This window comes from Vigna radiata, chromosome 8 (genome assembly GCF_000741045.1).
Source record: "Vigna radiata var. radiata cultivar VC1973A chromosome 8, Vradiata_ver6, whole genome shotgun sequence".
In the NCBI taxonomy this organism is placed as follows: domain Eukaryota; kingdom Viridiplantae; phylum Streptophyta; class Magnoliopsida; order Fabales; family Fabaceae; genus Vigna; species Vigna radiata.
In genome coordinates this window covers 41,405,560-41,431,321 of record NC_028358.1, presented here as the reverse complement: position 1 = coordinate 41,431,321, position 25,762 = coordinate 41,405,560, and the positions used below count along the sequence as shown (strand labels likewise).

Below are 25,762 nucleotides of genomic sequence, written 5' to 3'. Positions count from 1 at the left end.
TTTTTGTTTAACTCGAATTTTAGCCATATCTGTACCATACTATGACTATTAATATATATAATAATATGAAAACAGGATCTCTCTATGAAGTCAGTGAGAATGTTAATGTTTGTGAGACGTTGAAAATGTAAACTATATTTGCTACTTGCTATAAAGGAAACGTTTATAACTAAGGGGAACTCGTCACTGAAATGTACTAAGTAACACTTTTCATACAAGCCGTGAGCAAATATCTGGAAGATTAAGGTTAATAGAAATATTCAGCCACTGTTGTCGCTTTTGTGATTCGTCCCAGAAGTTAGAATCGACTTTTTAGTCCTTAGCGTCTGCAATGCCCCCTGGTGTTATCTGGAACACGTAACCCTGTCAAGAAAATACACGCTGATGGAAGAACCTCATTCTCATAAGCATTGCAACTGGTTTCAGTGGATATAATAATTGCTTTTGCCCCCATTTTTAAAATCCAGCTAACTTGACTTGGTTATTTAGAATTACGAGAAAGGTCCCTTTGTTTTTAACAATCATAGTTTCATAACTATTTGGGGTGGATTTGATTAATTTTGTAATTACTGGATGAGTAGATTATTTTTAAAGGAGCAAAAAAAAGGATATTGCTTCAGCCTCTGGCAGGTTGGGGGCGTCAAACACTTTGCAAATCCGCTGTTCCCCTTTCCCTTTCCTGAACATCAACCTTACTGTGGCTGCATGGGCTAGCACATGCCCTCCTGCTGGTTTCTTTGGATCAGTTACGAATACCCCGCCTCCTGGATCAGCTATGACTGCAACCAAAACACAAAATATCGTGTAGATAAATATACCCTTTATTCTCATAAAAGCCCCAACTAAAACTCGAATGCTACTGCTATTACTTGTTATAAATTACAAGCTTCAGAACAACCAATTTGGAACTTGGGAGTGAAAACTTAATCCCCTTCCTCGAAAAGCAAACTCTTATATCAACAAGCGGAGAATTTACCTTGATTTGTCATATAAACTGCAACATTGAACTCCTCAGCTATCTTTATTAATCGAGAAAGCATCTGTGCCAGTCTTTGCTGAAAACGATTGTTCAAGTCAGCAAAAGTTGACTCAGGGAGCAGATACGTGCATGTAAATAACAGACCTGACGCTCTGCAAGCTCTCCTCTTCCAGAAAAGTCTACACGAAACAGAGCAATCACCGAATCCACAATCTGCCACAAATCAAAATTCGTTAACAGTCCATATTCATGCATGATTCCTGATATTACAAACTCCGAAGATAACGTTGTTACTAAGTTAATAAGACCTCACCAGAAGTCTGAATGGCTCCTCGGACATCTTAGCAGCCAAACCAAGGAGGAGATTGTACTGATGCTCGTAAGTGTAGGCACGAGCATATATAATCTTGTGCGACAAACAGAATATGTTTAGGTGTCAACAGCAAACAATTTCCCTTCAGATCCTAATTATGATATATGGTTTCGAGAATACTTACATTGTCCAGTACAGCCCCAGGATCCATGCCAAATCTCTCAGCTATGGGAACAATTCGGTCAGGTCGGCTGCAGTTATTTGTGGATGAATGGGAAACGTTTTATAATTTGGATGACGTCAGTTGAAAAAACAGTAACAAGTTATCGATTGAGAGAGGTCGCTATTTAAGTTCTTTAGTAGTTGTTTAAATAAGAAAGAAAACATACAAAGTTCCTTCTGTGTCAATGTAAGCAACTTTTCCGTTGCCTCCCCTCATATTAGTTGGCAGCTGGAGGGGTCAGGAAAGATCAGTATGGTATACACCAAATACGCAAATATTTCAATGTGCGTCGAAATAAGACTACCACGTACGCAGACCAAATTAGTATTTAAGAAGCTACCATATTTGTTCTATGCATACAATAGATAGAATAATGTGATTCATAAAAAGGGGAAAAAAAATTTGTCGCAATCCCAATGCCATAGGTTACAAGAAAACACGACAGAGCAGCTTTTCAATCACAAATACTCATTTATAGCAATTAACGCCCATCATGTCATGACCAAACATCGACCATAGAATATAAACCTGAGTGGAAACACAGAGAGTATGAGCAAGCTGTGTTTTCCCCGATCTGAAACAGTAAACAATATTCTTAGAATGAACATCTCAAACTGAAGTATATCAAATCTATCAGAAACTCTATATGAGCTGTGTTCTCACCGGAATTCTCCAAACGCTTCTGTAATGGCTAATGTCTCAATCCCACCTATTTAGAAAGAAGAATTCAGAGGGAAAACATATAGGACCAATAGAGGATCAAATTTTCTAGTCACAAAACAGTACGAGATTCATTCAGCGTAAAGGCTACCTCCTAGCAATTCATCAAGCGCTTGGCTTCCAGTAGTGATTCGGATCACTGACTTCCTCTGTGGTAACAAAGGAAGAATAAATGCACACTCAAAGAAAATTAATTACGATTACTTAAGCCTAATGGAAGCTATTGTAATTCTTAAAACATCACAGATATGCAAATCTAAATGGAATCCAAAATTAAAAAAACTTCCAAAAACAATAAACAATGTACTTTGAGCAATGCGTCGCTTCCGGTAATATATCCAAAATTCTGCATCGCAGGAAAGGTCAAATTATGAAGAGCTGAAATAGTATTAAGGAATAACTTAGATTTCATAAGCTACGATATCTTACCACAATCTTCTCAGCAGCCTCGCAGATCTTATCGACCTTGGCCTCGGATAGACCTTTGATTCCAGTCAAGTTCTACGAAAATATAACAATTATGTTAGCAATTAAAGTACAGAGCTACTCCACGTCCTAGATATTTAAATTAGAGATGTGTTTTAAGTTAAACCTTCTTTGTGTGCATCATCAAGCCATTGCAGGTATATATCCCTGCGTCCTGAAGCTTCTTCACATCTCCGGCATTGATGCCTTGAGCTATCACTGCGTAGAAACGTATGGATGTGAATCGAATGCAAACGAATTTTCCACCAATCAAACGAGTGCAGAATTGAGTTTTTCAAACTAGATCGTTGTTCTATGAAAAATTGAATCTAACAAGAACTCCCGGCAAAGGTCGGAAAAAATGAAAATAGAAATAAATGACTGTAAAATGAAGAGCGAAGAGCAGTTAAGTATATATATAGAGAAATCGAACGAGAGTAGAGAACGACAATACATTTGTCGATAGCTTCGAAGAGGTCTTCATCGTCTTCTATGTCTTCTCGTTCGACGAGCTGTAACTGGCCGCTGGATTCTTCGGATCTGAAAAGTCATCGCCGATCAAACTGTGAGGTAGTGTTCAAATTCTAAGATGAGAAGAAATGGCAATAGATTATGTGACTTACTTGAGCGTCGCAAGCATCGTGACTCCGGAAAGAAAGTATAGATGTGCCTAAAGAACAATGAGAGAGTTTTTGAATTATGAATGAGGTCTGAAGAAGTGAGGGGGATCAACATATATAGGGCTCGAAACGAGAAGGAGATGTTCTTTGAAGCTGAAAGGGAGAGCATACGTAAACGGTTAGCGTTCCCGCGTTTCTATTTCTCTCTCTAATTTTCCATTTTCATTTGCTTTTTTTTTTTTTATTCATGTTTAAATAAATTTGTGATGAGACGATCAAATTAAAATTGAAACAAAAATAAGAAATATAATAAAAAAGTTAAATGATAAAAGATTATGATGCTATTTGTCACGTGAAAATCCACACTAATTTTTACGTTTTCAGTCTATAATTATAAATTTTAGTATAAATTTTAATTTGGTCCATGAATTTATTCAATTTAGTATTAATATTTTTTTCTCAATTTGGTTCTCATTTTCTTCAATTTTATTTTTTATTTTTTTTATATCGTTAAAATAATTAATAAAAAATAACGTCAGACTCATGTTACTTAACAGTTTTTTTATTTTTATTTTTTAAAATTTAAAAAAATATTCAAGTCAGACTATCATGGACAAGATAAAGTTAGTTAATAGTTTTTCAATTTTTATTTTTTAAAATTTTAAAAAAATATTCACGTTAAACTATGTGACACATCACATATAAAGATGAATGTCATGTATCAGGATCAATATATTTAATTTAATTATCAATTTAATTTTATTAAAATACAATAATTTTGTTCATCTTTAATTTGACATCAAATTAAAATTCTATTTAAATACTATATTGACATTTCTGTTAAAATTTAAATTTTATTAAATATATTTTATTTAGGATTATAATTGATTTAAAATTAGAATCAAATTTTATAATTTAAGATTAACAATATTGATTTAAATTTTTAAGAGGTTAAAAATCTTACTATCCACTTTTTAACCTCATAAAATTTTAAAAATAAAATGTGATTTTTAACCTTTTAGAATTTAAACCAATAACATTTCTCTTTATTTTTAAAATTTTTAATGTAATTTTAAACCATTATTAACTCTAAACTAAAAATATTTTTAAAAATATCAAAATAATATTTGCATAAAAATTAAACTTAGTTTGAGTCTAAAGAAAGACAAAATTGCTTCATATTTTGGCTAAATTGAATATAAAATATTGATCTAATATATTTTACCAGGACACACATATTAATAACTTTTTAAATTAAAAAAAGTAAAATTTTAAGAAAGTAACTAAAAAGTCACAAAGAAAAAAAATTATTTAAACAATGTTAGAAAAAAAAGTAAAGTAAACAAAATTAACCAAAATTAAAATTAAATTAAAAATGTATATTAAAATTAAATTGAATAAAATAGAAATCAATATTTAAACTATAAATTTAATGTAAGAAGTGGGAAGTAGAACAGAAACGCAGGAAAATGAGAGAAAAATAATAATTAATGAAATTATTATTAATAATATTGCTAGTTTGGTTCTACGACACCCGGAACGTGTCTGATGAGATATTTACAAAATATATAGTTTATTTTCTTTTAAACAAATTAAAATATATCGTTTATTTTCTTTTAAACAAATTAAAATCACTCCTAAACTTTTCAAAAAAAATGAAAATAAAAAACCAAGGTTTTATTTTAAGTTAAATTTACGAGTACTCATACACACAAAAATAATAAAAAATTTTAGGTGTATACTTTGATAGATCAGTCTATATTTGATGCATGTTTACGACTACGATAAGGTATATTTTAGCTTCTTTCGAATGTTTTGAATTAAGCTGCATTTTTCATAAAAACAAGTACAAGGCAATTGTCAGTGAACATGTTCACTCGTGGAAGATAGACGAAATTCAACATCCCACATTGAAATGTAGAGAGCTGGACTTGTAAGAATGTGACAGTTGTCATTAAAAGATTTCAATTTGAGTGCGTATTGCTAAACACCAGGATATCCCAATGGCAATCAATCTACTCCTTGAACTTGACATCGACATGCAAAATATTACCATGATTTAAAACAAGAGGAAATAAAAAAACTTCAGCTCCAACCAACCAACATGACATTCTTCTTCAGAATGTAGCACAGTAGACATTAAGTTCAGTTTGGTACACAGGAGAAAAATGAGTTATACGGTATATATATATATATATATATATATATATATATATATATATATATATATAAGAACTAAAATAAAGTATAAATATTCATTTCCACTCTATTATTCTTTTTCATAAAAATCTTATCAATCCATCCTTTTAATGGTAATTCTCGCACCCTGAGACATGAATTAGTAAGAGTGCAGAAAAACTAGCAAATTTATTGTTCCAATTTTATTTTAGCTGTCCATTTTAATTTTCTTTTTTAGTCTGTTTTTTATGTTTTGTCTAATTTTGTAAGAATTATATTTTTTTTAAGTTTAAAAATCAAAGTTTATTTATGACACGAATGAATTTTAATTTCATATTAAAATTTAAAAACGAAACACATTTAAATTTAATTTTATCATGAACTTGATTACATCTTTATGAATTTATAAGAGAATTTCACACATTAGTTGACAATTTCCGGTGACGGAAATATATAATTCTTAAACAACAATGACCAGTAATTGATTTGCAAAAGCAAATGAGTATTATATCACACAAGGTACGTACAGTATGTTAGATAGCTATGTAACATACTTCTTTCACTGAGGGAAGAAAAAGACAAGATCCTTGAGCTTGTACAAATATTCAGACGGATCTCAGTTACCTAGCTGTTTACATCTTCCACCTGATCTAGGTGTTGCCTCCTTTGATTTCTGATTCCTAAGTCGTCATAATTTGATTCAGTTTTCCATGGAGGTGGGGTTAAACAATCAGAAACTCCCGGTACCCTTTGGGAAGGATCACCCGCCGGTGTCCTAGTTAGAGGGGAATCAAAATGGCCCACTCTCAGTTTTTGAAGTGTTGCAAATGACTCTCTTGTGGCAGACATGGCTTCAAAGAACCGAGTGCAAGATGCCAAAGCTACAGGAATGGGTCGAAGCATTTCCTGGGAAAAAGGCAAAAAGTAATTTCATTTTAAATGCAAGAAGCACACAAAATGAAGTTTGACCAAAATTACTACACAATACTACTCAATGCAATGTCTGCACACCTTCCGAACATACAACAGAATAATGGTTTGTTATGCTCAAAATAAGAAATACTACAGGCTTATGTTTCACATGTCAGTGAATCATGGTACCTTATATCAAAACTCCGTTTATAGTATCGCAGGCTAATTGATCGGACTTGAATATAATTCTAAATTTAGTATGTCAAAGTGGACTTAAATAGACTTCTAATTACTCACTGAGTCATATTCTTGATGTACTCACGTCACACTTATATGGATGCATATTGGTTTAAGAATTAAGACAAAAATGGAAACAGAATGCCCAAACATCTAATCGTGATTAGTTTATAACAAGAAAGGAATGTAGAAGCCTACCCCCCAAACTGAAGGAGGTTCTTTGAAATTCTGACTCCACTGAAAATCTGCCACTGAAGCTGTCAAAGCACCATAATCACTAGCTGCCTTCATCAGTAGTTCAGAGAATTGTTTCTGCACAAATAAGAGAAATATATCACAAAAATTACAATGCCTGTCTTATATTGATTAAAACTTTCCACTTCAAAATAATTAAACATTTATATCAATCTTCAACTAAAGTTGGTCGTAAGGATATATGGTAATATTAGAACTAATTTGTTCTTGGCCCCAAAATTTGATTACAACTAGTTTTAGTCCCCATAGTTTTTCTTTTGGTTGTCATGCTTATAAATTTTTAAATTCTTGAAAATCATCCTAGTGATTTATTGATAACGTAGCATAAATTTACTGATGCCACGTCACGTGTAATCTCAATGTTGTTGCTAATGTGGCGTGTTTAGAATCTAGATGCATGTCAAGGTCATTAAATGATAATATTTTTTGTAAGATAAATTTATGAGGACAACCAAAACCAGCAATTTTTTTTACAATAAATAAAACCAAAATTTCGTCATATTTATAAGGAATACAACTAAAAAGATTTAAACCAAGAATCAATCATATCAATTGATCACATGGTAGCACCATTGGACAGTAATGATTCGATTTCGAAATTAGCAGAAGTCGGATATGAATTTAAGTATAATCCTTAACTCTAGTTCTAATTTTACACAAATAGCTTGTAAAAAAACAGTGCACTTCAGCGGAGCAAATATCCAGAATAATTTAACACACTCATGTAAGCTCAGTCGCTGATAAAACACAGTACATAAATATTTCAGCCTATGTAAATCATACTGCATAGGTAGTATAATATTACAACGACACGGGATTGATATGCAAAGAGATGAACTATATTACAATTACAATGGATGGCGGGGCAACATAGCCTCTCAATAGAGTAATTTATAATGGATACCAGAGTCTTTTATTTCATATCTAACAGTTTCAAATGAAGTCACTATATCACGTTTTTCCCACAATGCTGCATTTTATAACAAGCTTTATTTAAGAGAAGTAATGAAACTATCACATTATAGACTTCATCTAGCAAACTCAGAAATTAAACACAATAAGATAATGTATACTAGCACAATGGTTAAAAAACCAAATACAGGCACATGTGCCTATGCATGCTACTGGATGGCCAATCATTGATCAAATTAACTTTGTACAGATTTATAGTGCATTAGTTTAATATTAATTTAACCTGATACTCTGCTTCAACAGGAATGCAATCAAGGGAATATGGCTGCTGCAAGCGAGCTATAATGCGGTCCTGTCAAATTTGATAATGAAATCATGTCAGAGGGCATATAATAGGTTGTCCAATTATATCTGGATAACTTAAGCCCTAACTCTAACTGTTCATCAGGGAAGCGAACAAGAGAATAACCAAGCATAAAGTGAGACTTGTGAAGAAATTCTCTTATTATTGTCTAAATGTTACTAAGTAAGCCTCTCCTGGGAAGTTCATGGAATTTCGTCACTGCTGCCCTTGCTCCCCTCAATTGATAAATATGAAGAATAATGAACTAAACCTAGAAAATATGATTCTGATACACTAAGGCAGTGGTAGCTGAAGGGGACAAATCTTATATTACCTTGTTCTGAATAACATCTTTGAGTATAGTAGTAATCCTTGCCAATGTCTCAATCTTCTTTTCCATTTCACTCACATGAGTCAAATGTGCAACATTTTTGTCATCCTAAAAATTTTACAAATCTCAAGATGCGTATACAAATGTTAGTTAGAATAAAACATCAAAAGAAGCCATTGGTTTTACTATGTAAACAACTAGAATGTCTAAGGCTAACCTTTCGACCTTGAAGTTCAACTTGCAAGTCTGCGATTTTTCTTTGGACAGTAGTTAATTCTCTCAAAACCCTGATCAAGTCCTCGCCCTTTTCCCCAGTAGTGGGGGATGAGTTCTGAAGTCCTTCCTGGAAAGAAAGAGAATGATGTGCCACAATTTGACAAACAAATAGTGAGAATTGGATGAAAAAAATAGACGAGTGCTAGCAATGCACCCTTCTACTGGTTAATATTTATTGAAAACTACAGAAGCATCAGTAAGGTTCATTAGATTAGTAAGCCCCACAGAATTTTATGATTTTCAATAAATTCAAACTATAAGTGTTTGCAAACATTTTGAAAAGACAATATGGTACCTGGGATGGGGGAGGGGACATAGAGAAACCAAGATCAGCAGCAATTGATAGAGCATCTGACATTCCCCCAATACGTTTCACTGGCTTCCTCCCCACCCAACTTGATTCGCTTGCCATTGACATTTTCAAATCCTAACACAAACAGCAGCAGTTTTTTTAATTAAAGTTCCACCTTAATTAAAACCTGTAAAAATAAACGGGTATTGAAAATTAATTTTGAGGAATTATATAAGCCTATAACAATGGTTTCTATAAACATAATATACATCACATGGTGGGTAAGATACACTATGCAATCCGGTACCTAAACCTAGCTTCAATTTGATGAAATCCTAACCAACGTGTTAAATGCATGATCAGTCGCAATCAATATTTGGAAAATAATCACTTCTTTTAACAGCTCTTCCAGAAAACTAAGATGACAAGTAATGTTCCAGCACTTTTGAATTGAACTATATTTTCATGTTCAAACAGAGTTAAAAGTTCAATACACACAGAGTAAATTAATAAACTAATAGGTCCAATCCCAAACTCATTAAACATGTATATTCCATCACCTAACAAAAACACTACTCTGAACCATGACTACAAAAGATACAAACTAATTTATCAAAACAGCAATGACAGAAACTGCAGAATTCTGAAACAGCAACTGCAATATTAGCAAGTAATTTATACAGAACTTTTATACAGCAACAGTAATGACAGCAAACCTCTTTGACAACAAACAGCAACCTGAGCACTTAACCCAAAAAGCTGAAATCTAACTTATACACAATCAAAATCATTTTGGACCTTATCCAGTATCCAGATACAAATATAGTTTTATCATACTTATGAGCACCTACCAGGCTTTATATTACTACACAGATAACATACAGGGCATCTCAATAATTCAGACTGACATTTACAATTCTGTTATCCAAGTCAGGTGATTGCCATTGGTTTTCATTGAAAGATCACATCATCTAAACTCTTAATCCACATAAATAATTCAAAACGACATAAAAATATAGCCAAAGTTTAAAATAAAACTAATCAAAATAAGATGTAAAATTTCAAAAATAATAAAATGGTTTCCGTATAGTAATTGACTACTTTCAAAATAAGAACAATTAAAATGAAGGGGAATATCTCCTTTTATCACGTGAAAATGTCAAATTTCCATAGACTTAATTACAAAATATCACAGCATCACCAACTCTGGAAGGTCCCACCAAACATAAGTTGTCTAAATTTTTCATACCAAGCTATAATGCTATGCAATTCAACCACCATTATTATTATTTATTTATTTATTTTATTTTATATTTTTGACACAGATGACCACCGTGCACACACACACACACACACACATATATATATGGTATTTCTAGATTTTGTCCGTAAAATAAGCATTTGCCATCTATGAGATACACTGGACAAATGAAAGGAAATGAGATACAACAAGGATATTCACGGCCCTACCACTTAATTCAATGTTTCAATTTTAAAACCTATCCAATGCCTTATCGTTCAAACCACTCTATATATTTAAAAAGTGTTGCACCATCACGTGAGAACTTAGTAATATAATATTAAAAACATATGCTGCACTAAAAATTGTCCAAAATCCCAACACTTGTCCTAGTTACTCCAAATTCGCGTTTTCTATAACCTTCTCCACTAAGCCATTGAATGAATCAATAAAATGCTAATTGCTTTTAACCAACACTATAACATATGACCTTTTCATTTAAAAAGACTCCCTAAGGCATGTAAAGTTCTATAACTTCAATATTCTCCTTCAACAATTTGATTTCAGATTATTATACATTTGATTCAAGCCTTTTCCTTAACTCAAATTCCTATTATTCCCGTTCACAGATAATATCTTTTTAGCATTTAACTAAACATTAGCAAATAAGAACGAGTTCACACTCAAATCAAGCAACCAATACATTTTCTTTTTTACCAATTTTAGCGTTACCAATACACCACAGTTCCAATCGGACCACATACCATTCATACTTCTGTCAGAACCAGCGTTAGCCACATATTCAAAATCTTAAAACTTATATTCAGCATACAATCACATTTCAACTGGCACATTTCATACCACATACGCTTCACAAAACAAACCATTCATTCAAAGCAGAGCACCCATTATCAAATTTCATATTTCCAGAATACCCAAAACAACCCCAGTTTGGGACACAGTGTAATGAAGTCAAATTTTTTATTTATGGATTGAGTTAATAAAATTTAGTATAGAATTGTGGAGCTTCACCAGGAGTATATACATGGAGTATATACATGGTAACTTGATCTCTCTTATTCTCTTGTTTCCTCTAAATGATTGTGGACGACAGGTTTATTCGAACAAATCAAATTGCTTTTGACGTGTAATTTATTTATTTACTTTTCTCAGATGCGACTGGTAGTAATTACTGGTCACCGCAACATGAATGTGACTACTTTGGGTGTGGCCCAGGTAATAATTTTTTTTACTCCCTGAGGTTGTGCATTTTTTGTGTTCTCGTGTTGTTTTTACTCTGGCTTTCTGTTAATTTTGTAGATGTTACAGAGGAGGACACGTTGAACATGGAATCCTGTATTCGGGTTTTGAGAATATTGATCACCAAGGCGGATACTGAGATTGAGGAACTTGAAAGAGATCTCTTGTTGCTTCAGAAGGAGTTGGCCTGTTTTGAGCATGAAAAATGGCCTGTTATATGCTGTGGTGTTCTCAGTGAGAGAATCAGCCAGCTTGATGTGGCGATTAGAACTTTAAAGAATGATTGTGCTGATGAGGCTGAAGTGCAGTTACTGCTAGATAGCGAACCTGGGACGCGTCATGAAATACTAGCCCAGGTTTGGAATTTGGAATCCTGTATGGAATTCAGTTGTTTTATTCTGATGATTGAAAAAGAGGCTGCTACATTTACCCGTTTTACATGCAAACTGGGTATTCACCAGCCACATTAGGGACTACTGTCTTTAATATTTTCCCCGCAAAATGATATGTAGTCTTTTGTTTTAAGTTTCTGTTGATAGTTAAAAGCTTCACTGTGAACAGTTTATCTTCTAAATTTTTTTGTTTTTTTTAGCAAATGGAGTGAGTTAAGGGTTAATTTGATCTGTAAAGCATTTTCTGTAATCATTTTTTATTCAGACTATATCTAAACAACTCAAATTCAACCCCCACTAATTCCAATGAATGCATACCACCCATGTCCCCTCTAACTCACGATTTAACCTTCCTAGACCACCCAACCAGTTTTAATTCAAACTTATCCATTTAAAACATCTTCAAGACATATGCCCAAATTTTCAACTCATACTCATGTCCAGAATAAATATCAATTGTTTAATATATGAAACCAGAACACAAGAATATATCTATATAACACCTAAGCAAAAAGGGAAAAAATGGAAATAAATAGCAATAATCCATCATTACATTTAAAACAAACAATTCAAACCAAGATAGCTCTCCATACCTTGTTCGATTTCCCCTTTTTCGGCAACCCTAGGTTCGAATTTCATGTATCTCGCTCTCTAGCTCCTGCGTTCACTCTCTGACTCCCAATAACTCGTTCTCCCACTCACCACCGAGCTTGCTCGTTACGGATTGAGCATTTGGTGATCTCCCTCGTGCAACTCTCTCTCTCGCACGCCCTTGCCCTCTTGGTCTAGGGTTTTCGAAGAAACAAAAATAGAAATAAAAGAAAGAGAAAAGAGAAATGCCGAGAGAAGAGAAGAGAAGAGAAGAGAAGAAAGTAGGAAAAGAACCTGACTCTGTCTCTTCCTCTTTGCTTATGGGCTTCATAGCTTAAGCCCAACACACACATATAATTCTTCTTTCATTATTTTTTTTTGTTATTTCAATCATCAACCATCTAGTCATACTGCGGTTCACTTTTTACCACTAATATATCCTCTTTGCAGTGCATAGACAATATCTTTGGTAATTAATTATACACACGAACAAATATATAAACTATATAATACAAACGCCAAATCTGCCACCAAACAATAAAAAGCAAATTAAATTAATTTATCCCTCAAAAAATATTAATACAAAACAACCCAATACTAAACTATTTCTGGTAACAATTTAACTAGAGTTTATTTTATTTAATTATTTTTTTAATTACATTTCCAGATCTTACAACCAGTTTATTGGATGACATTGATTTATATAAAAATGTGTATTTTCTTTAATTGGTATGACCAAAAAAAATGCATAATTTTTGCATTAGGATTTTTGGGAGATCAAAAGATAAAAATTGAGTATCTCTAAGAAAATAAGTCATTGAGAGACACTGAGATAAGAGAATAGTGAAAGTGTGTGCTATATAAATTTTGTGTAGGAAATATTAGCTTGAAAATGCCAACTATTATGTACTTCATTCTCATTGTATAGCTACATACTCATTGTAATTATTTTTGTCCACCTCGGTGGGATATTTTTTTTCTTGGATGAAGTTGCAATAGGACTTATGTCGTAGTTACTAATTATTCTTAATGAAAGTTTTTATTGAATTAAGTTCTTCGACTTTTTTAATATTGTGGAGTGTTCGTTTGTGATTGTGTTGTCTGTATTATTGAAACGAGATATATCAGTGTAGATGGTTGGTTGAATGGAAGTTTGCTATTTGGCAAAACATAATTATAACATTCTTTAGAGTATTGTATGTTTGGGATTGCTTATAGAATCAGAATCACATAAAATCATTTTTTTTTTATTTTTTTCAAACACGTGAGTACGAAAACATACATTTATTTTTTATTTTAATAATGTGTGTGATATTCTTTCATTCTAATTACTTTCTTTTTGTATAAAGGGGTATGTAGTTTTTGTATAAATTTCTGAATAAGTTTATTTTGTTCGTCTTAGAAAGTGCAAAAATCATTTGCATTAATTTATTTTATCAACGAACAAAATAAATTGCTTACATTTGTACAAAATTTGATGTGGTTTAGAGGCATTCAGGTGAATAAAGGCAATTTCACTTGACAAATGTTTTATGAATTTCTTTTTCTTCTTTAGAAAAATGTGAATGGTTTAAAATTTATCTACTGTCCTGTTTTTTTCTTAGACAGATGATTTTTTTTCTTTACTTTCATGAAACCCATGAAACTCAATGTTGCCTTCATATTGATAATCTTTCTTTAAAGTATTTTTCAATACTTAATTTCATTCGAATAAATAAATAAGTGAAAATGAAATAATGATGGATAAAGAGAAAAAGAAAAACAAAAAAAATCTTAAAAAATATATACATAATTTTCAAACTTTAATTTAATCCAAAAGTTTATGTAAAATATGTTTTTGGAAAATATTTTTGAAATATTAATTTTTAAATAAATGAAAGTTTAATATTGTAATAATTTGAATTAATACTATCTCAATATTTATAATTAATAATTAAAAATAATATAGCAATATTATACTATAATTTAATGCGTTAATTTTTTTTTTAAAAAGAAAATATATCTTAAAAATTGACCAAACTTCTTACAATAATTATAATTTATGTCTTAAATATCATTTGATTTTTTTTTCAGCCAAAATTATTTCTTTTCTTATTTTATTAATTCTTAATTAATTCACAAGATTAACGTTATACCATAATATCAGTATATAAATATGCACATATTACAAGTTCTCAAAGCAGAGGGATTCTGTCAAAAGAGCAACTACCAAGCAACGGAATGTCGGACACTGATGAGGTACGTCATATCCACACCTTTTTTGTTATCTTTTGACTACACTTTGACGTTTTTCATAAAAATAACAAATATTTTTTGTTTTCATAGTTTTTTTTTATATTATTTGTGAGAAAATTAAATATTTCGAAAACCTAGCCCACTTTGCACAGTTAATTATTGTCCAAACCTAAAATCTAATTTTCGTAGATATATCACATGTTTTACGATATGATTTTCCATTATTTTTTTAGAATAATTTTTAAATTTTTTTTTACACCCGTTTATTTTCGGTTCACGGTTTTGTCACTATCCCAATTATGATAATAGTAATAACAACAACAAAAACTTTTTCAATAAAATGCTAAGCTGATATACCTTTATCTTTTCTTTTGATGATCATACCATAAATAAATGTTAAAATTTCTTTTACGAGTTTTTATTGATGTTGATTTATGATCATATTTGTTTAATCAAATTGTAGTGAAATTATCAAAATCTACATTTATTATTGAAATAAAATATAAAAGCTGTATTTATTTTGTTCATAAAATGATTGAGAAGTGATTACATCTTATGTTGACATTTAATAATATTTGAGATTGACACGTAACACCAAATGGTTAAACGTCAAATCTACAAATACTATGTTTCATATCATTAAAAAACAACTTTTTAAACCTAAATCATACACAATACCCAAAAGTACCGAAATTATCTATAAGAACAAATTTTAAAACACTTAAAATATTGACAAGTGGTTACATTTATGCTAGGATTTCACAATGTCTGAAACTAACACATGTTATTAGATTTTGGAAAATATCTTGAACAATTTCAAACATCATACATATTACCCTCCAACAAATAACCAAAACTATCAAAATAGAGTTTAATTTTAAAATTTAAAAATTATAAAAAAACACATGTAAAACATATATGGTTTGACATTAAGATTCAAAATTCAAAAAAATTGTAAAAACGTTATGTATTTTTAATAGATCTTTTGATGTCTCTAAACAACTTTCAGATAATTCATACTTATGAGAAAAATTTCTATTTAATAAAAACACGTGAATAATAGAAAAGTTAAAATACGATACAAATCAATAAATAAGTAATTGAACAATGACATCAATAACAAAATAAATAATTTTAAATAAAAAATTATTATTTAAATTAACAATCATTTAAAGAATAACCATAACAATGTAGTTATTGTAGTTTAAATTGTTGGTTAAGAAAAGATAAAATTGAAAAGAAAATGTGGGTAAAAAATTAATTCTTTTTATACAAGTACAAAAAATATATATATTTGTTACTTTTTATAATTATTTTTTTATGGATGTATCTATACTATGATATAATTTTTTTAAAATCTCGAATTTTAACCTTTAAGCATTTTTTAAATCAAAATAATTATTTTATAAATTTTTCCTTTTTAATTGATTTTTTTCTAAATTTAATCATTTTCTTTACCGGTTTCTAACAAATTTTTAAAACTAATATAGCTATCTATAACAAAACAATTATCTACAAAAACAATTAAAAATTACTTACAATAAAGTTAATTTATTTTATAATTATATAATAATAATTTTTTTATTTTTCATTATCATAAATAAAGCTAAGTTTTCACTAATCTTTTATAAATTTAATAATATATTATTTGAATAATCTACTTTTTGTTTTCATTAAGAAAAAGTGAACGCATATTATGGGTACTTATATCCAGCAGTCATCAAAAGGCTCTTAAATAACTGTAAACACTAACATCTAGCCGTTGTCCGACTTAATCTTAAATTTGGTTTGAAGAGAGGATGTTTAGTATGAATCCAATCTAGAACGAATTTGGCGTTTTAGAAAATGTTCTGAGAGATAATTGAGATGATGTTTTTCCTGTCTCTTTTTTTTTTATTCTTAGTATTCACTCCGCAGCCTCTTTTGACTGACCACCCATAACCTAGTAATTGGTGCCGAAAACGAGGGCTACTATCGTAAATCCCCCTTAACGCCGCGTTTGGCAATCAGCATATCGAACGGCGACTACCCCCAAATATTCAAATCCATCGCAAACACTGCCTCTAGAATCTAGGGTTTTCTTTCCCTCTTTCATTCTCCACTCCTAATTTGCGAACTTCGTCGGATTCAGCCAATGCAGCTTCTTCACTCCGACGAACCCGCGTCCGAGCGGCGCGAGTCGCCGGAGAAGCCCGAGGATTCTAGCACTTTCTCCGATTCTCTGGACTCCGAAACCGACGAAAGCGCGGCTCTCGACTTCACCGGGAAGAGCGTGGAGTTTCCGGAGGCGGAGAACGCCGAGGACTCGGCGGAGAGCCTTTACGTGTACAAGAACATTTACAGTCTTATTCCGAAGTCGGTTTCGCGCCTAGCACAATTGCGAACGCTTAAATTCTTCGGAAACGAGATTAACCTGTTCGCGCCAGAGGTTGGGAACTTCACGGCGTTGGAAAGCTTGCAGATGAAGATTTCCTCGCCGGGGATCGGAGGCTTGCCGTTGCACTCGCTCCAGGGTTTGAAGGAACTCGAACTCTCCAAAGGACCTCCCAGAACGTCTGCTTTTCCGATTTTGACAGAGATTTCTGGTCTCCAGTGTTTGACCAAGCTTTCCATTTGTCATTTTTCCATAAGGTTAGCGTTCGTTCCCCCTTCATTTAATTTGTCTGAATTATAATTTTTAACACAATTGTTGTTTAAGATTACAAATAATGTGGTATGTGGGTCATTAAGATATGGGCATGTCTTTGTTTTGAAACTACTATAGATACCTTCCTCCGCAAATTGGATGCCTGAAAAAACTGGAGTATCTTGATCTTTCGTTTAATAAAATGAAGACGTTGCCAGTGGAGATTAGTTACTTGAGTGGCTTGATATCCATGAAAGTTGCGAATAATAAATTGATGGAGCTGCCGTCAGCTATATCTTCTCTGTCAAGACTGGAGAGTTTGGACCTGTCGAATAATAAGTTGACTTCGTTAGGGTCCCTTGAACTTGCCTCCATGCATAGACTTAAGAAGTTAAATCTTCAGGTACCTAGTTATGATTTGTTACCATTTTGCTGTCCAGTCTGTGTTATTCTAGGACGTGAATCTGTTGGTTCTTTTAACACGCTGAAGATAAATTTGTTTACCCTAAACACCCACACTATAAAATTATATTCTACTATGTTGATGCGTTGTTTGGATTTTTTTTGGCTGTTTATGATAGTTGTTTTAAGTTGCTGCTAGTCCATAAGTCTACACTTTTATTTTGGACTTCTGGTTTGTTAGATCAGCTTTGTGGTCTAAATTATTGGTCTATCTGAAAAATGTTACCGTCAGTGCGTCCCCTTTATGGCTGATTGTGTGTCCCAGTGTCTGATATGCAATTTTTTCCTGTTTCCTTTGCTTGAAAGTGTTTAATATGCATTTAATTTGGTGGCATCTGATCTGACAGTGTTTTACATGGAGGGACCGCATTGAAGGTGCCTTTGTGCATCCAAGGTATTCATTTTGTAGCTGTAGCTTGCATATGAAACAAACGACAATGAACCTGGGTGTTAATGGGAGTTCAGATTTTTTATCTAGGTTCTTTAATACTTCTGTGTGTTATTAAGTTCTAACTGTATAATTTAGTATTGGATTTTTGAAAAAAAAAATTCCCATGCTGAACTTATTTGTATGTGTATTTATTGTTCAAGTACAACAAGCTTCTCAGGACTTTTCAAGTTCCTTCATGGATATGTTGTAATATGGAGGGAAATGATGAAGCTAGATGCAAAGATGATTGTAGCAGCTCTTCTGTTGAAATGGATCTCAATGAAAGCAACTTTCAGGAAAATGACGAAACCCTTTCTGAGGGTGAGACCTATAATGAATACCTATCTTTAATTTTCTTGCTCACGTTTGCTGTATATTTGGTTGGAACTAAACATTATAGAAGGGAAGAGTACGGAAGAGAGGTTACAGTGTTAAAAAAAATTCCTTAGTTTTGAAGAGAAGAATGTTGGAGAAGTTTGTAAAAAACATGTAGGGCCCATGCAAAAAACATTTCCATGCCCAAGAGCTTTAGATGGTTCACTTTTTAGTGAATTATATAAAACAATATAATGAACTATATTTTTATTATGACAAAATTTACTGTATAAATGTCTAAATAAAATTATTATATAGTTATATGTATAATCAATCATTTTAACCCACGATAGATAATATATGTAAGTTATCATCCCCATTCTTATATAATCGGTCATGTATAACATAATCAATTTTATATATAATCAAACATCGAATATATAAATATTTGTATTTATACATAAATTATTATTAATTTTTATTTTTTTTATCTCCACTCTATTTCTCTTCTACCAATTATATTTATTTTCACTCCATTTCTCTTAATTTCTTTTCTCACTCATGTACTTCCTCTCCATTTTCTCCTTTCCAAACCTAGCATCAGTGTTTGCGGTGTGAATGATTGAATTTATGTATTAAGAGCCAAGTACTCTTCTTTTGCAGGTTGTCAGCATATGTCATCAACCATGCTAACAAGCTCCTCATCCAGTAGTAGATGTTTTGTATCCCGGAAGTCGGGTAAGCGGTGGAAAAGACGGTATTATTTACAGCAGAAAGCTCGTCAAGAGCGCTTGAACAATAGTAGGAAGTGGAAAGCTGTAGATCATGACCAGTTGTTGAGCAAGAAGATTCACAAAATTTCTGAACTAGGAAATTGTGATAGTCTTGATTCTGAAACTCGTTCAGAAATTGTATCGGAGAATGGGAACCTGGATGATAATAAAAGAATATTTTCTGAACAAGGAATAAATGACAATGAAGTTGATAATGTTAACAATGATGAAGTAATTATTGAGAAGCGCTTTTCTGGGGAAGATTGCTGCACTACTGAAAGCAAAGATGAAAAGGATGCATGCTTGTGCTCCATAGAGAACAAGCAAAGTGAACAGGATGAAGTATCGTGTTTTGAACTTTTAGAGTGTGTTTCTAAATCAAAGAGACATTTAGACCGTGATCTTGATAATCCTAAACCGTGCAAGTCTAGAAAATCTATTAGTACTTGTTCATCATTGTCTAACAAGTACAGCAAGATCTCATTTTGTGGCATTGAAGACCATCTATCAGATGGATTTTATGATGCAGGACGAGATCGGCCATTTTTTCCTCTAGAGAGATATGAGCAAAATCAGTGTCTTGCTTCTCGTGAAGTCATCCTTTTAGACAGGTTTTTTTTGCTACTATTATTATTAGTAGTAGTAGTAGTAATGGTTGTATATTATACAGTAGTTTTATTCCTAATATGATTGGATTGTTTGTTATCTTTCAGAAAAAGAGATGAAGAGTTGGATGCTGTTTTGCTAGCTGCGCAGGCATTGGTCCATAATTTGAATCAGTTAAATGGTTTAAACAGACATGGGAACCAGGATGTGGTTGATAACTTGCAGACAGCATCACTGCTTGCACTCTTTGTATCAGATCATTTTGGTGGCAGTGATAGAGGTGCTATCATAGAACAGACACGGAAATCTGTGTCTGGTTCAAACTATAATAAACCTTTTATCTGTACATGCTCGGTTGGAAGCAGCAACAGTATAAGGGCTTCCACCGAACCAGTTGTAAACACCATAGAAGATATTACTCTCTCTAAGACATGTGAGAAATCTCTGGACTCTATTAAAAAAAGGCGAAATTCAATCATAGTTCCAATTGGCTCCGTGCAGTATGGTGTATGCAGACACAGAGCTCTGCTTTTCAAGGTAATCGTTGATACTAAAACTGTACTATAGAATTTTGCACTCATTTTGTGTTGTAGTTTTTTCAGTTTGTGCCTTATTTTAATGGTCTAATGCTAGATGATTTGTTTTACAGTATTTATGTGATCACATGGAGCCACCAATTCCTTGTGAGCTTGTCAGGGGTTACCTAGATTTTTCACCACATGCCTGGAATATTGTTATGATTAAGAGGGGTGCCAAGTGGGTTCGAATGCTGATTGATGCTTGTCGACCTCTTGATATAAGAGAAGAGAAAGATACTGAATACTTTTGCAGGTATGTGCCTCCTTGGAATCAGAAGTGGTGCGGAACATATTACCTTTTCTTAAAACACATTTTTCTTGGTATTGTGTAGTAGTCTTCTCTTACTTGCGTTGGCTTGGCTACATTTAAGATAAATTTGTTATGCTAAATAACTTTATTATTGGTTTCATGTTGAAATATAGCTTTTGATACCAGTTTTATTTCTGTTATAAGTTTTGTCATCTTAAATAATCACCGATTATTTGACATTTTTTAAATTAAATCTTGTATCATGTTGTACAATGTAAGAATTTTGCTTATGGTTTGAAATTAGTAAACAAAAACAATCAGTAAGTCTGGCTCCAATTTTAGTCCAAATATTTATGTAATATTTTCATGGCAATTAACCTTGTGTAAATTAAAGAATATGAATGAATATCCTATTTTTTTCCAAACTAAGTCTCAGCGAATCTTTAGACCAAACATACTTTTTAAGTTAGCATCACACAATTTTTAAAAAATATCTTTACGGAACTCTACCCTGTATGAAACTAAATGAATATTGGTGACTTTGAATATCATAGCTGGTCAGCATTACATTTGCAATGATGAATACAATTGTGCATTCTTCTGGTTAATTAAAATTTCTTAAGAATTGGTTCATCACATGAGAACTTTATTTAAATTTGACTTCTGTGAAATTATAAGGGATTATGAGGACTCTGATGATTTGAATTCCAGGTATATACCTCTTAATCGAACCACGATCCCTCTTTCTTCTAGAGGAATTCCAGATTCTGATTATTCGGTTCCATCACTTACTGCATGCGATGAGCTTGAGACAAAAGCTTCAACTACTTTAATTAAATGCAAAATTGGATCAGTTGAGGCTGCAGCAAAGGTTTGTAGTTGAACATAATGGCCATAACTTGTTCTACTTGTTAGTATAAATTCTTGTTGTGGCTGTTTGGATATAATATAAATATAATACGGTTGCTTCACACACATCTTGTGTGGCATTGTAGGTGCGTACTTTGGCAGCTCAGGGGAGTTCGGCTGACAAAATTAAAAACTTCGAGTATAATTGTCTGGGAGAAATAAGAATTCTTGGTGCTTTAAAACACCCCTGCATAGTGGAAATGTATGGACACAGAATGTCATGTCAATGGTCTGTCTCAGCCGATGGTAATCCTGAACACCGTGTGTTAAGATCTGCCATTTTTATGGAGTATGTGGAAGGGGGCTCTTTAAAAGTGAGATTTTATATGTCATTTCTTTGTTATTATTGACACATCTGTTTTCTTTATTAAATTCACACTTATTTTTATGCAGAACTATCTGGAGAAGCTGTTAGAAACTGGAAAAACGTATGTTCCTGTGGAGTTGGCTTTGCATGTCGCTAAAGATGTCTCATGTGCTTTGTCAGAGCTGCACTCAAGGCACATAATTCATCGTGACATAAAAAGTGAAAATATTCTGCTTGATTTGGATAGGAAGAGAGACAATGGAGCTCCCACTGTAAAGCTCTGTGATTTTGATAGTGCAGTGCCACTAAGATCAACTTTACATGCATGTTGTATTGCTCATGTGGGAACACCTCCTCCCTGTGTATGTGTTGGAACACCTAGGTGGATGGCTCCAGAGGTTATGCGGACTATGTACGAAAAAAAATCTTATGGATTGGTATGATCCTCCTACTGGTCAGCCATTTATTGTTTTTTTTTTTTGGAAATATATGAACAGTATAAATTTTTTTATAACTGGCCATTTGCAGAAGTTTAACTATAGGTCCAGGTCCTTTGATTTTGAAGCTCACTGATTTTGGAAAAGGATATTCTGTTTATGTCAACATGTCAAAGCCAAATATATTTTGGAATAATAACTTTTCCTCTATTACCATGATTTCTTAACTTTCTTGAGCCCTCTTTTTATTCACTGTCCCTATTATTGTATTTCTCCATTTATCTCCCATCCATGTATGCACATAACACATTTTTGCACTTACATATCACATCCTAACTCGTATATTGGGAATGTGATACATATTTTTGATATGTCTAGCAACAACATTTTGTTTCTTGGTCTTCTCTAAGAGATGATATTCCTCCAACGAATACACTTTCTTGTGGTGAATCTCCTGTCAACAAGACAACCAACACAATTGGCATCACAATACCCTAAGATTTGTGTATTTTCCTTGCTCTCATTCAACAATCAAAGCCATGTAGCCTTTTTGATACATCAGTGATTGCAAACCACAACATTCCAATGGTCAATGCAAGGATTTTATATGAATTGACTAAAAACTCTAATTGCATAAGAAATATGAAGTCTTGTAATAATGAGATAAATAAGTTTTCCCTCCAATCTCCTACGGATTATATATATCTGGGTTTGAAAAAGTTTTCCTTAGTTCACCATTAGCTTCTGATTTAGGTCCATATGACTATCAATGGACTTGCAATTTGCTAGCCCTATCTCCTCCAAAATATCAAGAGCACACCTTTCTTTGACCTAGGCCACTTCAATACCAAGAAAGTATTTCTAATAGCCAAGATCTTTGATATGAAAATGACTGAATTAGTGCTCTTTTACTTGAGAAATCCTAGTGGCGTCATTTATTGTAATAAATATATCCTTAACATAGACAATTTGATGACTTCCTAGTAGAAGCACGGGAGCTATGGGCCATTGCTTTGGTCCATAGAGTGACTGACCTTATTTACAAATTAGACTATACTCCCCTTGAGAAACTAATCCTTGAGGTTACTCCTGTTAATTTCCTCCTCAAGGGCACTATGAAGGAATGCATTTTTAATGGTAGTTTGTGTAGTGACCCATGATAGATAGTATAGGCTTAGCAAAAATGAGTTGAACTGTGTTGATATTGGCCATGGGAGAAATAAAGTATCACAATAATCATGTCCATAAATTTTAGTGCATCTCCTGTTCATCAATTGAGCTTTAAATCAATCAACATCACTAGGCTGAACTTTAACAACATAGACCCATCTAGAATCAGCCATCTTGACAGGGGGATAGAGTGACAAGCTCCTAGGTGCTATCTCCTGGATGATCAAGTGCCTTATAGATAGTTTTAGGAACAATGTGGGCAAAGAGAAAATATAATAAGAGTATATAATGGGGATAGATGATGGTAACTCAAAATTATGGATTTATGGATAGTCTTAGGAACAATAGTAGTGGACAAAGGGGAAAAAAAGTGTAATTGGAGGGACAAGGATGAGTAAAAATTATGAATTCATGTATTGTTTTAGGAACAATTGTAGTGGGCAAAGAGAAAACAAGAAATGAGTATAATGGAGACAAATGACGATAACTCAATATTAATAGTATACTGAATACCTTTCCTAAGAGGCATGAGCCTACTTTAATTGGAGTCATTGGAATAGGATTGGATGTGGAAGAAGCTCTTTGGCTTTGCATTGATATGTAGGGACAAACTGTAGACACTAAATTGCCATTAAAAGTGGATGACAGCCAGTAATGGTAGACCACGACAAACTGTAGGAACTAATTGTCAGCAACTATTTAACAAAACTAAATCATTTTCTTAAAATGAATAATTAGTATTATGGATTCTATTATTGAATAAAAACCGATTCACAGAGAAAAAAACTATTTAGTTTTTACATAACGTGATAAGTTGTGTTTTACGGTATTGTGATGGGAACATTAAGAGTATTTGTTCTGACGACTATCATTGTATGATACCGTCATTTTTGTTTTCCCTAGGAACTTGCGTGGGGCTAGACATACTTCTCATACAAACTTTACCGAAAAATGTGTTATTGGATTTTCAATTCGTAATTTAGAATGTGTTCCTTAGGACAGCGAGTCAATAATTTGGATGCACACTTCGTGCAATTCATTATGTGGATTACAATCGCATTAGGACAAAACATAAAAGATGATCAATTATTTTATAGAACTATTGTTGGCTGTTGCCTTGGAAAATTTTCTTTTCATGAAAATTGTGCGATATCCCCCTTCCTAGCTGGGACATATTTGCTGTTCCATTTCCCCCTTTTGTTGTGCTTAAAGGTGCAAGTGCACATGTTGCTTCATGAGTTAAGAATATATGTTTAGTGGACAAAATTGCTCAGCAACCAGAAATAGTATCTTGGGTTTGTATTTTATATTTTCTTTATCTTGTGACAGGAAGCGGACATTTGGTCGTTTGGATGTTTACTTCTGGAGATGCTTACTTTGCAAATTCCATATTATGGGCTTTCTGATTCACACCTCCTTGATAGTCTGCAGGTGTGGTTATCATTTGTTCCTTTTTGTACTCCAGGGGCTGTTCTTGTACTAACTGGTTTATGAATAACTTCAACTTGCCTTTTTTAATAAATTTTAGTACAATGGTCAATGCAGATGGGTAAACGACCACGGTTAACTGATGAGCTGGAGGCATTGAGTTCAATGGACGAACCCTCAATGATTCCATCCGGTGAAGAAATAGAAAAATCAGATCTTGAGGTTGACATGTTGAAATTCCTTGTTGATTTGTTTCACAAGTGCGTAGAAGAAAATCCTAACAAGCGTCCTACTGCTGAAGAAATCCATAAAATGCTGCTTGCACACACACAAAGATCGATTACAAGTTTAAGATTATAGGAAGTTTTAGATGGTTTACCCGGGTGGCTCTGTCCTAGCGAAATATATTATTTTTCCTTTTCTTCATAAAGTCTACTAGGGATTATCCAAGAATAATTTTGTTGCATGTAGTTTGTTGTTTTAGGTCTATGTCTTCCGTGAGTTGTATCGTTTGTACATTTTCAAAGGGTGAGATCCATGCGGCTCTAATGTAATCTGATTGAGATCTTTATATTGCAGCTAGATCTCTTTCGGACAGTAAACGTGGAGATGAACATGAGTTCCAACCATTCCTCAATTGTATCTTATTTTTATTGATGCCATTGAATTCTCGGATTAATTTATTGATTCCTTTGAA

General features: G+C 32.7%; 3 protein-coding genes across 4 annotated transcripts; 1 reads left to right on the top strand and 2 right to left on the bottom strand.

Annotated features, from left to right (window-relative positions):
* Window positions 1-6: 6 nt before the first annotated feature.
* Window positions 7-3,540, bottom strand: LOC106771776 (meiotic recombination protein DMC1 homolog). The gene is made up of 15 exons (XM_014657770.2): window positions 3,324-3,540; window positions 3,155-3,240; window positions 2,828-2,919; window positions 2,665-2,736; window positions 2,543-2,581; window positions 2,327-2,384; window positions 2,179-2,224; window positions 2,044-2,089; window positions 1,682-1,743; window positions 1,477-1,543; window positions 1,293-1,385; window positions 1,124-1,192; window positions 977-1,055; window positions 613-779; window positions 7-357 (listed from the first exon to the last, which is right to left on the bottom strand). The coding sequence occupies exons 1-15, from the start codon at window positions 3,338-3,340 to the stop codon at window positions 313-315; spliced, it is 1,038 nt and encodes a 345-aa protein (XP_014513256.1). The 5' UTR covers window positions 3,341-3,540; the 3' UTR covers window positions 7-312.
* A 2,385-nt stretch (window positions 3,541-5,925) lies between these two features.
* Window positions 5,926-12,854, bottom strand: LOC106772673 (AUGMIN subunit 2). Of its 2 annotated transcripts, none has more exons than XM_014659216.2 (7): window positions 12,542-12,854; window positions 9,060-9,243; window positions 8,706-8,831; window positions 8,492-8,596; window positions 8,098-8,166; window positions 6,846-6,959; window positions 5,926-6,404 (listed from the first exon to the last, which is right to left on the bottom strand). In XM_014659216.2, the coding sequence occupies exons 2-7, from the start codon at window positions 9,180-9,182 to the stop codon at window positions 6,123-6,125; spliced, it is 819 nt and encodes a 272-aa protein (XP_014514702.1). In that variant the 5' UTR covers window positions 9,183-9,243; window positions 12,542-12,854; the 3' UTR covers window positions 5,926-6,122. The 2 variants fall into 2 exon arrangements, with proteins under 2 accessions (XP_014514702.1, XP_014514701.1); XM_014659215.2 differs by having other exon boundaries at window positions 9,060-9,191; window positions 12,542-12,853.
* Window positions 12,855-16,801: 3,947 nt separating this feature from the next.
* LOC106772060 lies at window positions 16,802-25,762 on the top strand. Its single transcript, XM_014658207.2, has 11 exons — window positions 16,802-17,405; window positions 17,539-17,803; window positions 18,454-18,613; window positions 19,271-19,991; window positions 20,094-20,523; window positions 20,636-20,817; window positions 21,526-21,685; window positions 21,810-22,037; window positions 22,117-22,467; window positions 24,967-25,068; window positions 25,183-25,762. The coding sequence occupies exons 1-11, from the start codon at window positions 16,909-16,911 to the stop codon at window positions 25,423-25,425; spliced, it is 3,339 nt and encodes a 1,112-aa protein (XP_014513693.1). The 5' UTR covers window positions 16,802-16,908; the 3' UTR covers window positions 25,426-25,762.

Bases quoted from the DNA above. Each gene is read 5' to 3' on its own strand.
- LOC106771776 (XM_014657770.2), bottom strand. The intron at 2,920-3,154 runs GTATTGTCGTTC...GTTTCTACGCAG, and splicing joins CTTCGAAGCTATCGACAAAT to TGATAGCTCAAGGCATCAAT. The intron at 1,193-1,292 runs GTGAGGTCTTAT...GATTTGTGGCAG, and splicing joins AGGAGCCATTCAGACTTCTG to ATTGTGGATTCGGTGATTGC.
- LOC106772673 (XM_014659216.2), bottom strand. From the start codon at position 9,182: ATGTCAATGGCAAGCGAATCAAGTTGGGTGGGGAGGAAGCCAGTGAAA. The intron at 8,597-8,705 runs GTTAGCCTTAGA...TAAAATTTTTAG, and splicing joins TTGAACTTCAAGGTCGAAAG to GATGACAAAAATGTTGCACA. The intron at 6,405-6,845 runs GTAGGCTTCTAC...CCTTTTTCCCAG, and splicing joins AACCTCCTTCAGTTTGGGGG to GAAATGCTTCGACCCATTCC.
- LOC106772060 (XM_014658207.2), top strand. From the start codon at position 16,909: ATGCAGCTTCTTCACTCCGACGAACCCGCGTCCGAGCGGCGCGAGTCG. The intron at 18,614-19,270 runs GTGAGACCTATA...CTTCTTTTGCAG, and splicing joins TGACGAAACCCTTTCTGAGG to GTTGTCAGCATATGTCATCA. The intron at 20,524-20,635 runs GTAATCGTTGAT...TTTGTTTTACAG, and splicing joins ACAGAGCTCTGCTTTTCAAG to TATTTATGTGATCACATGGA.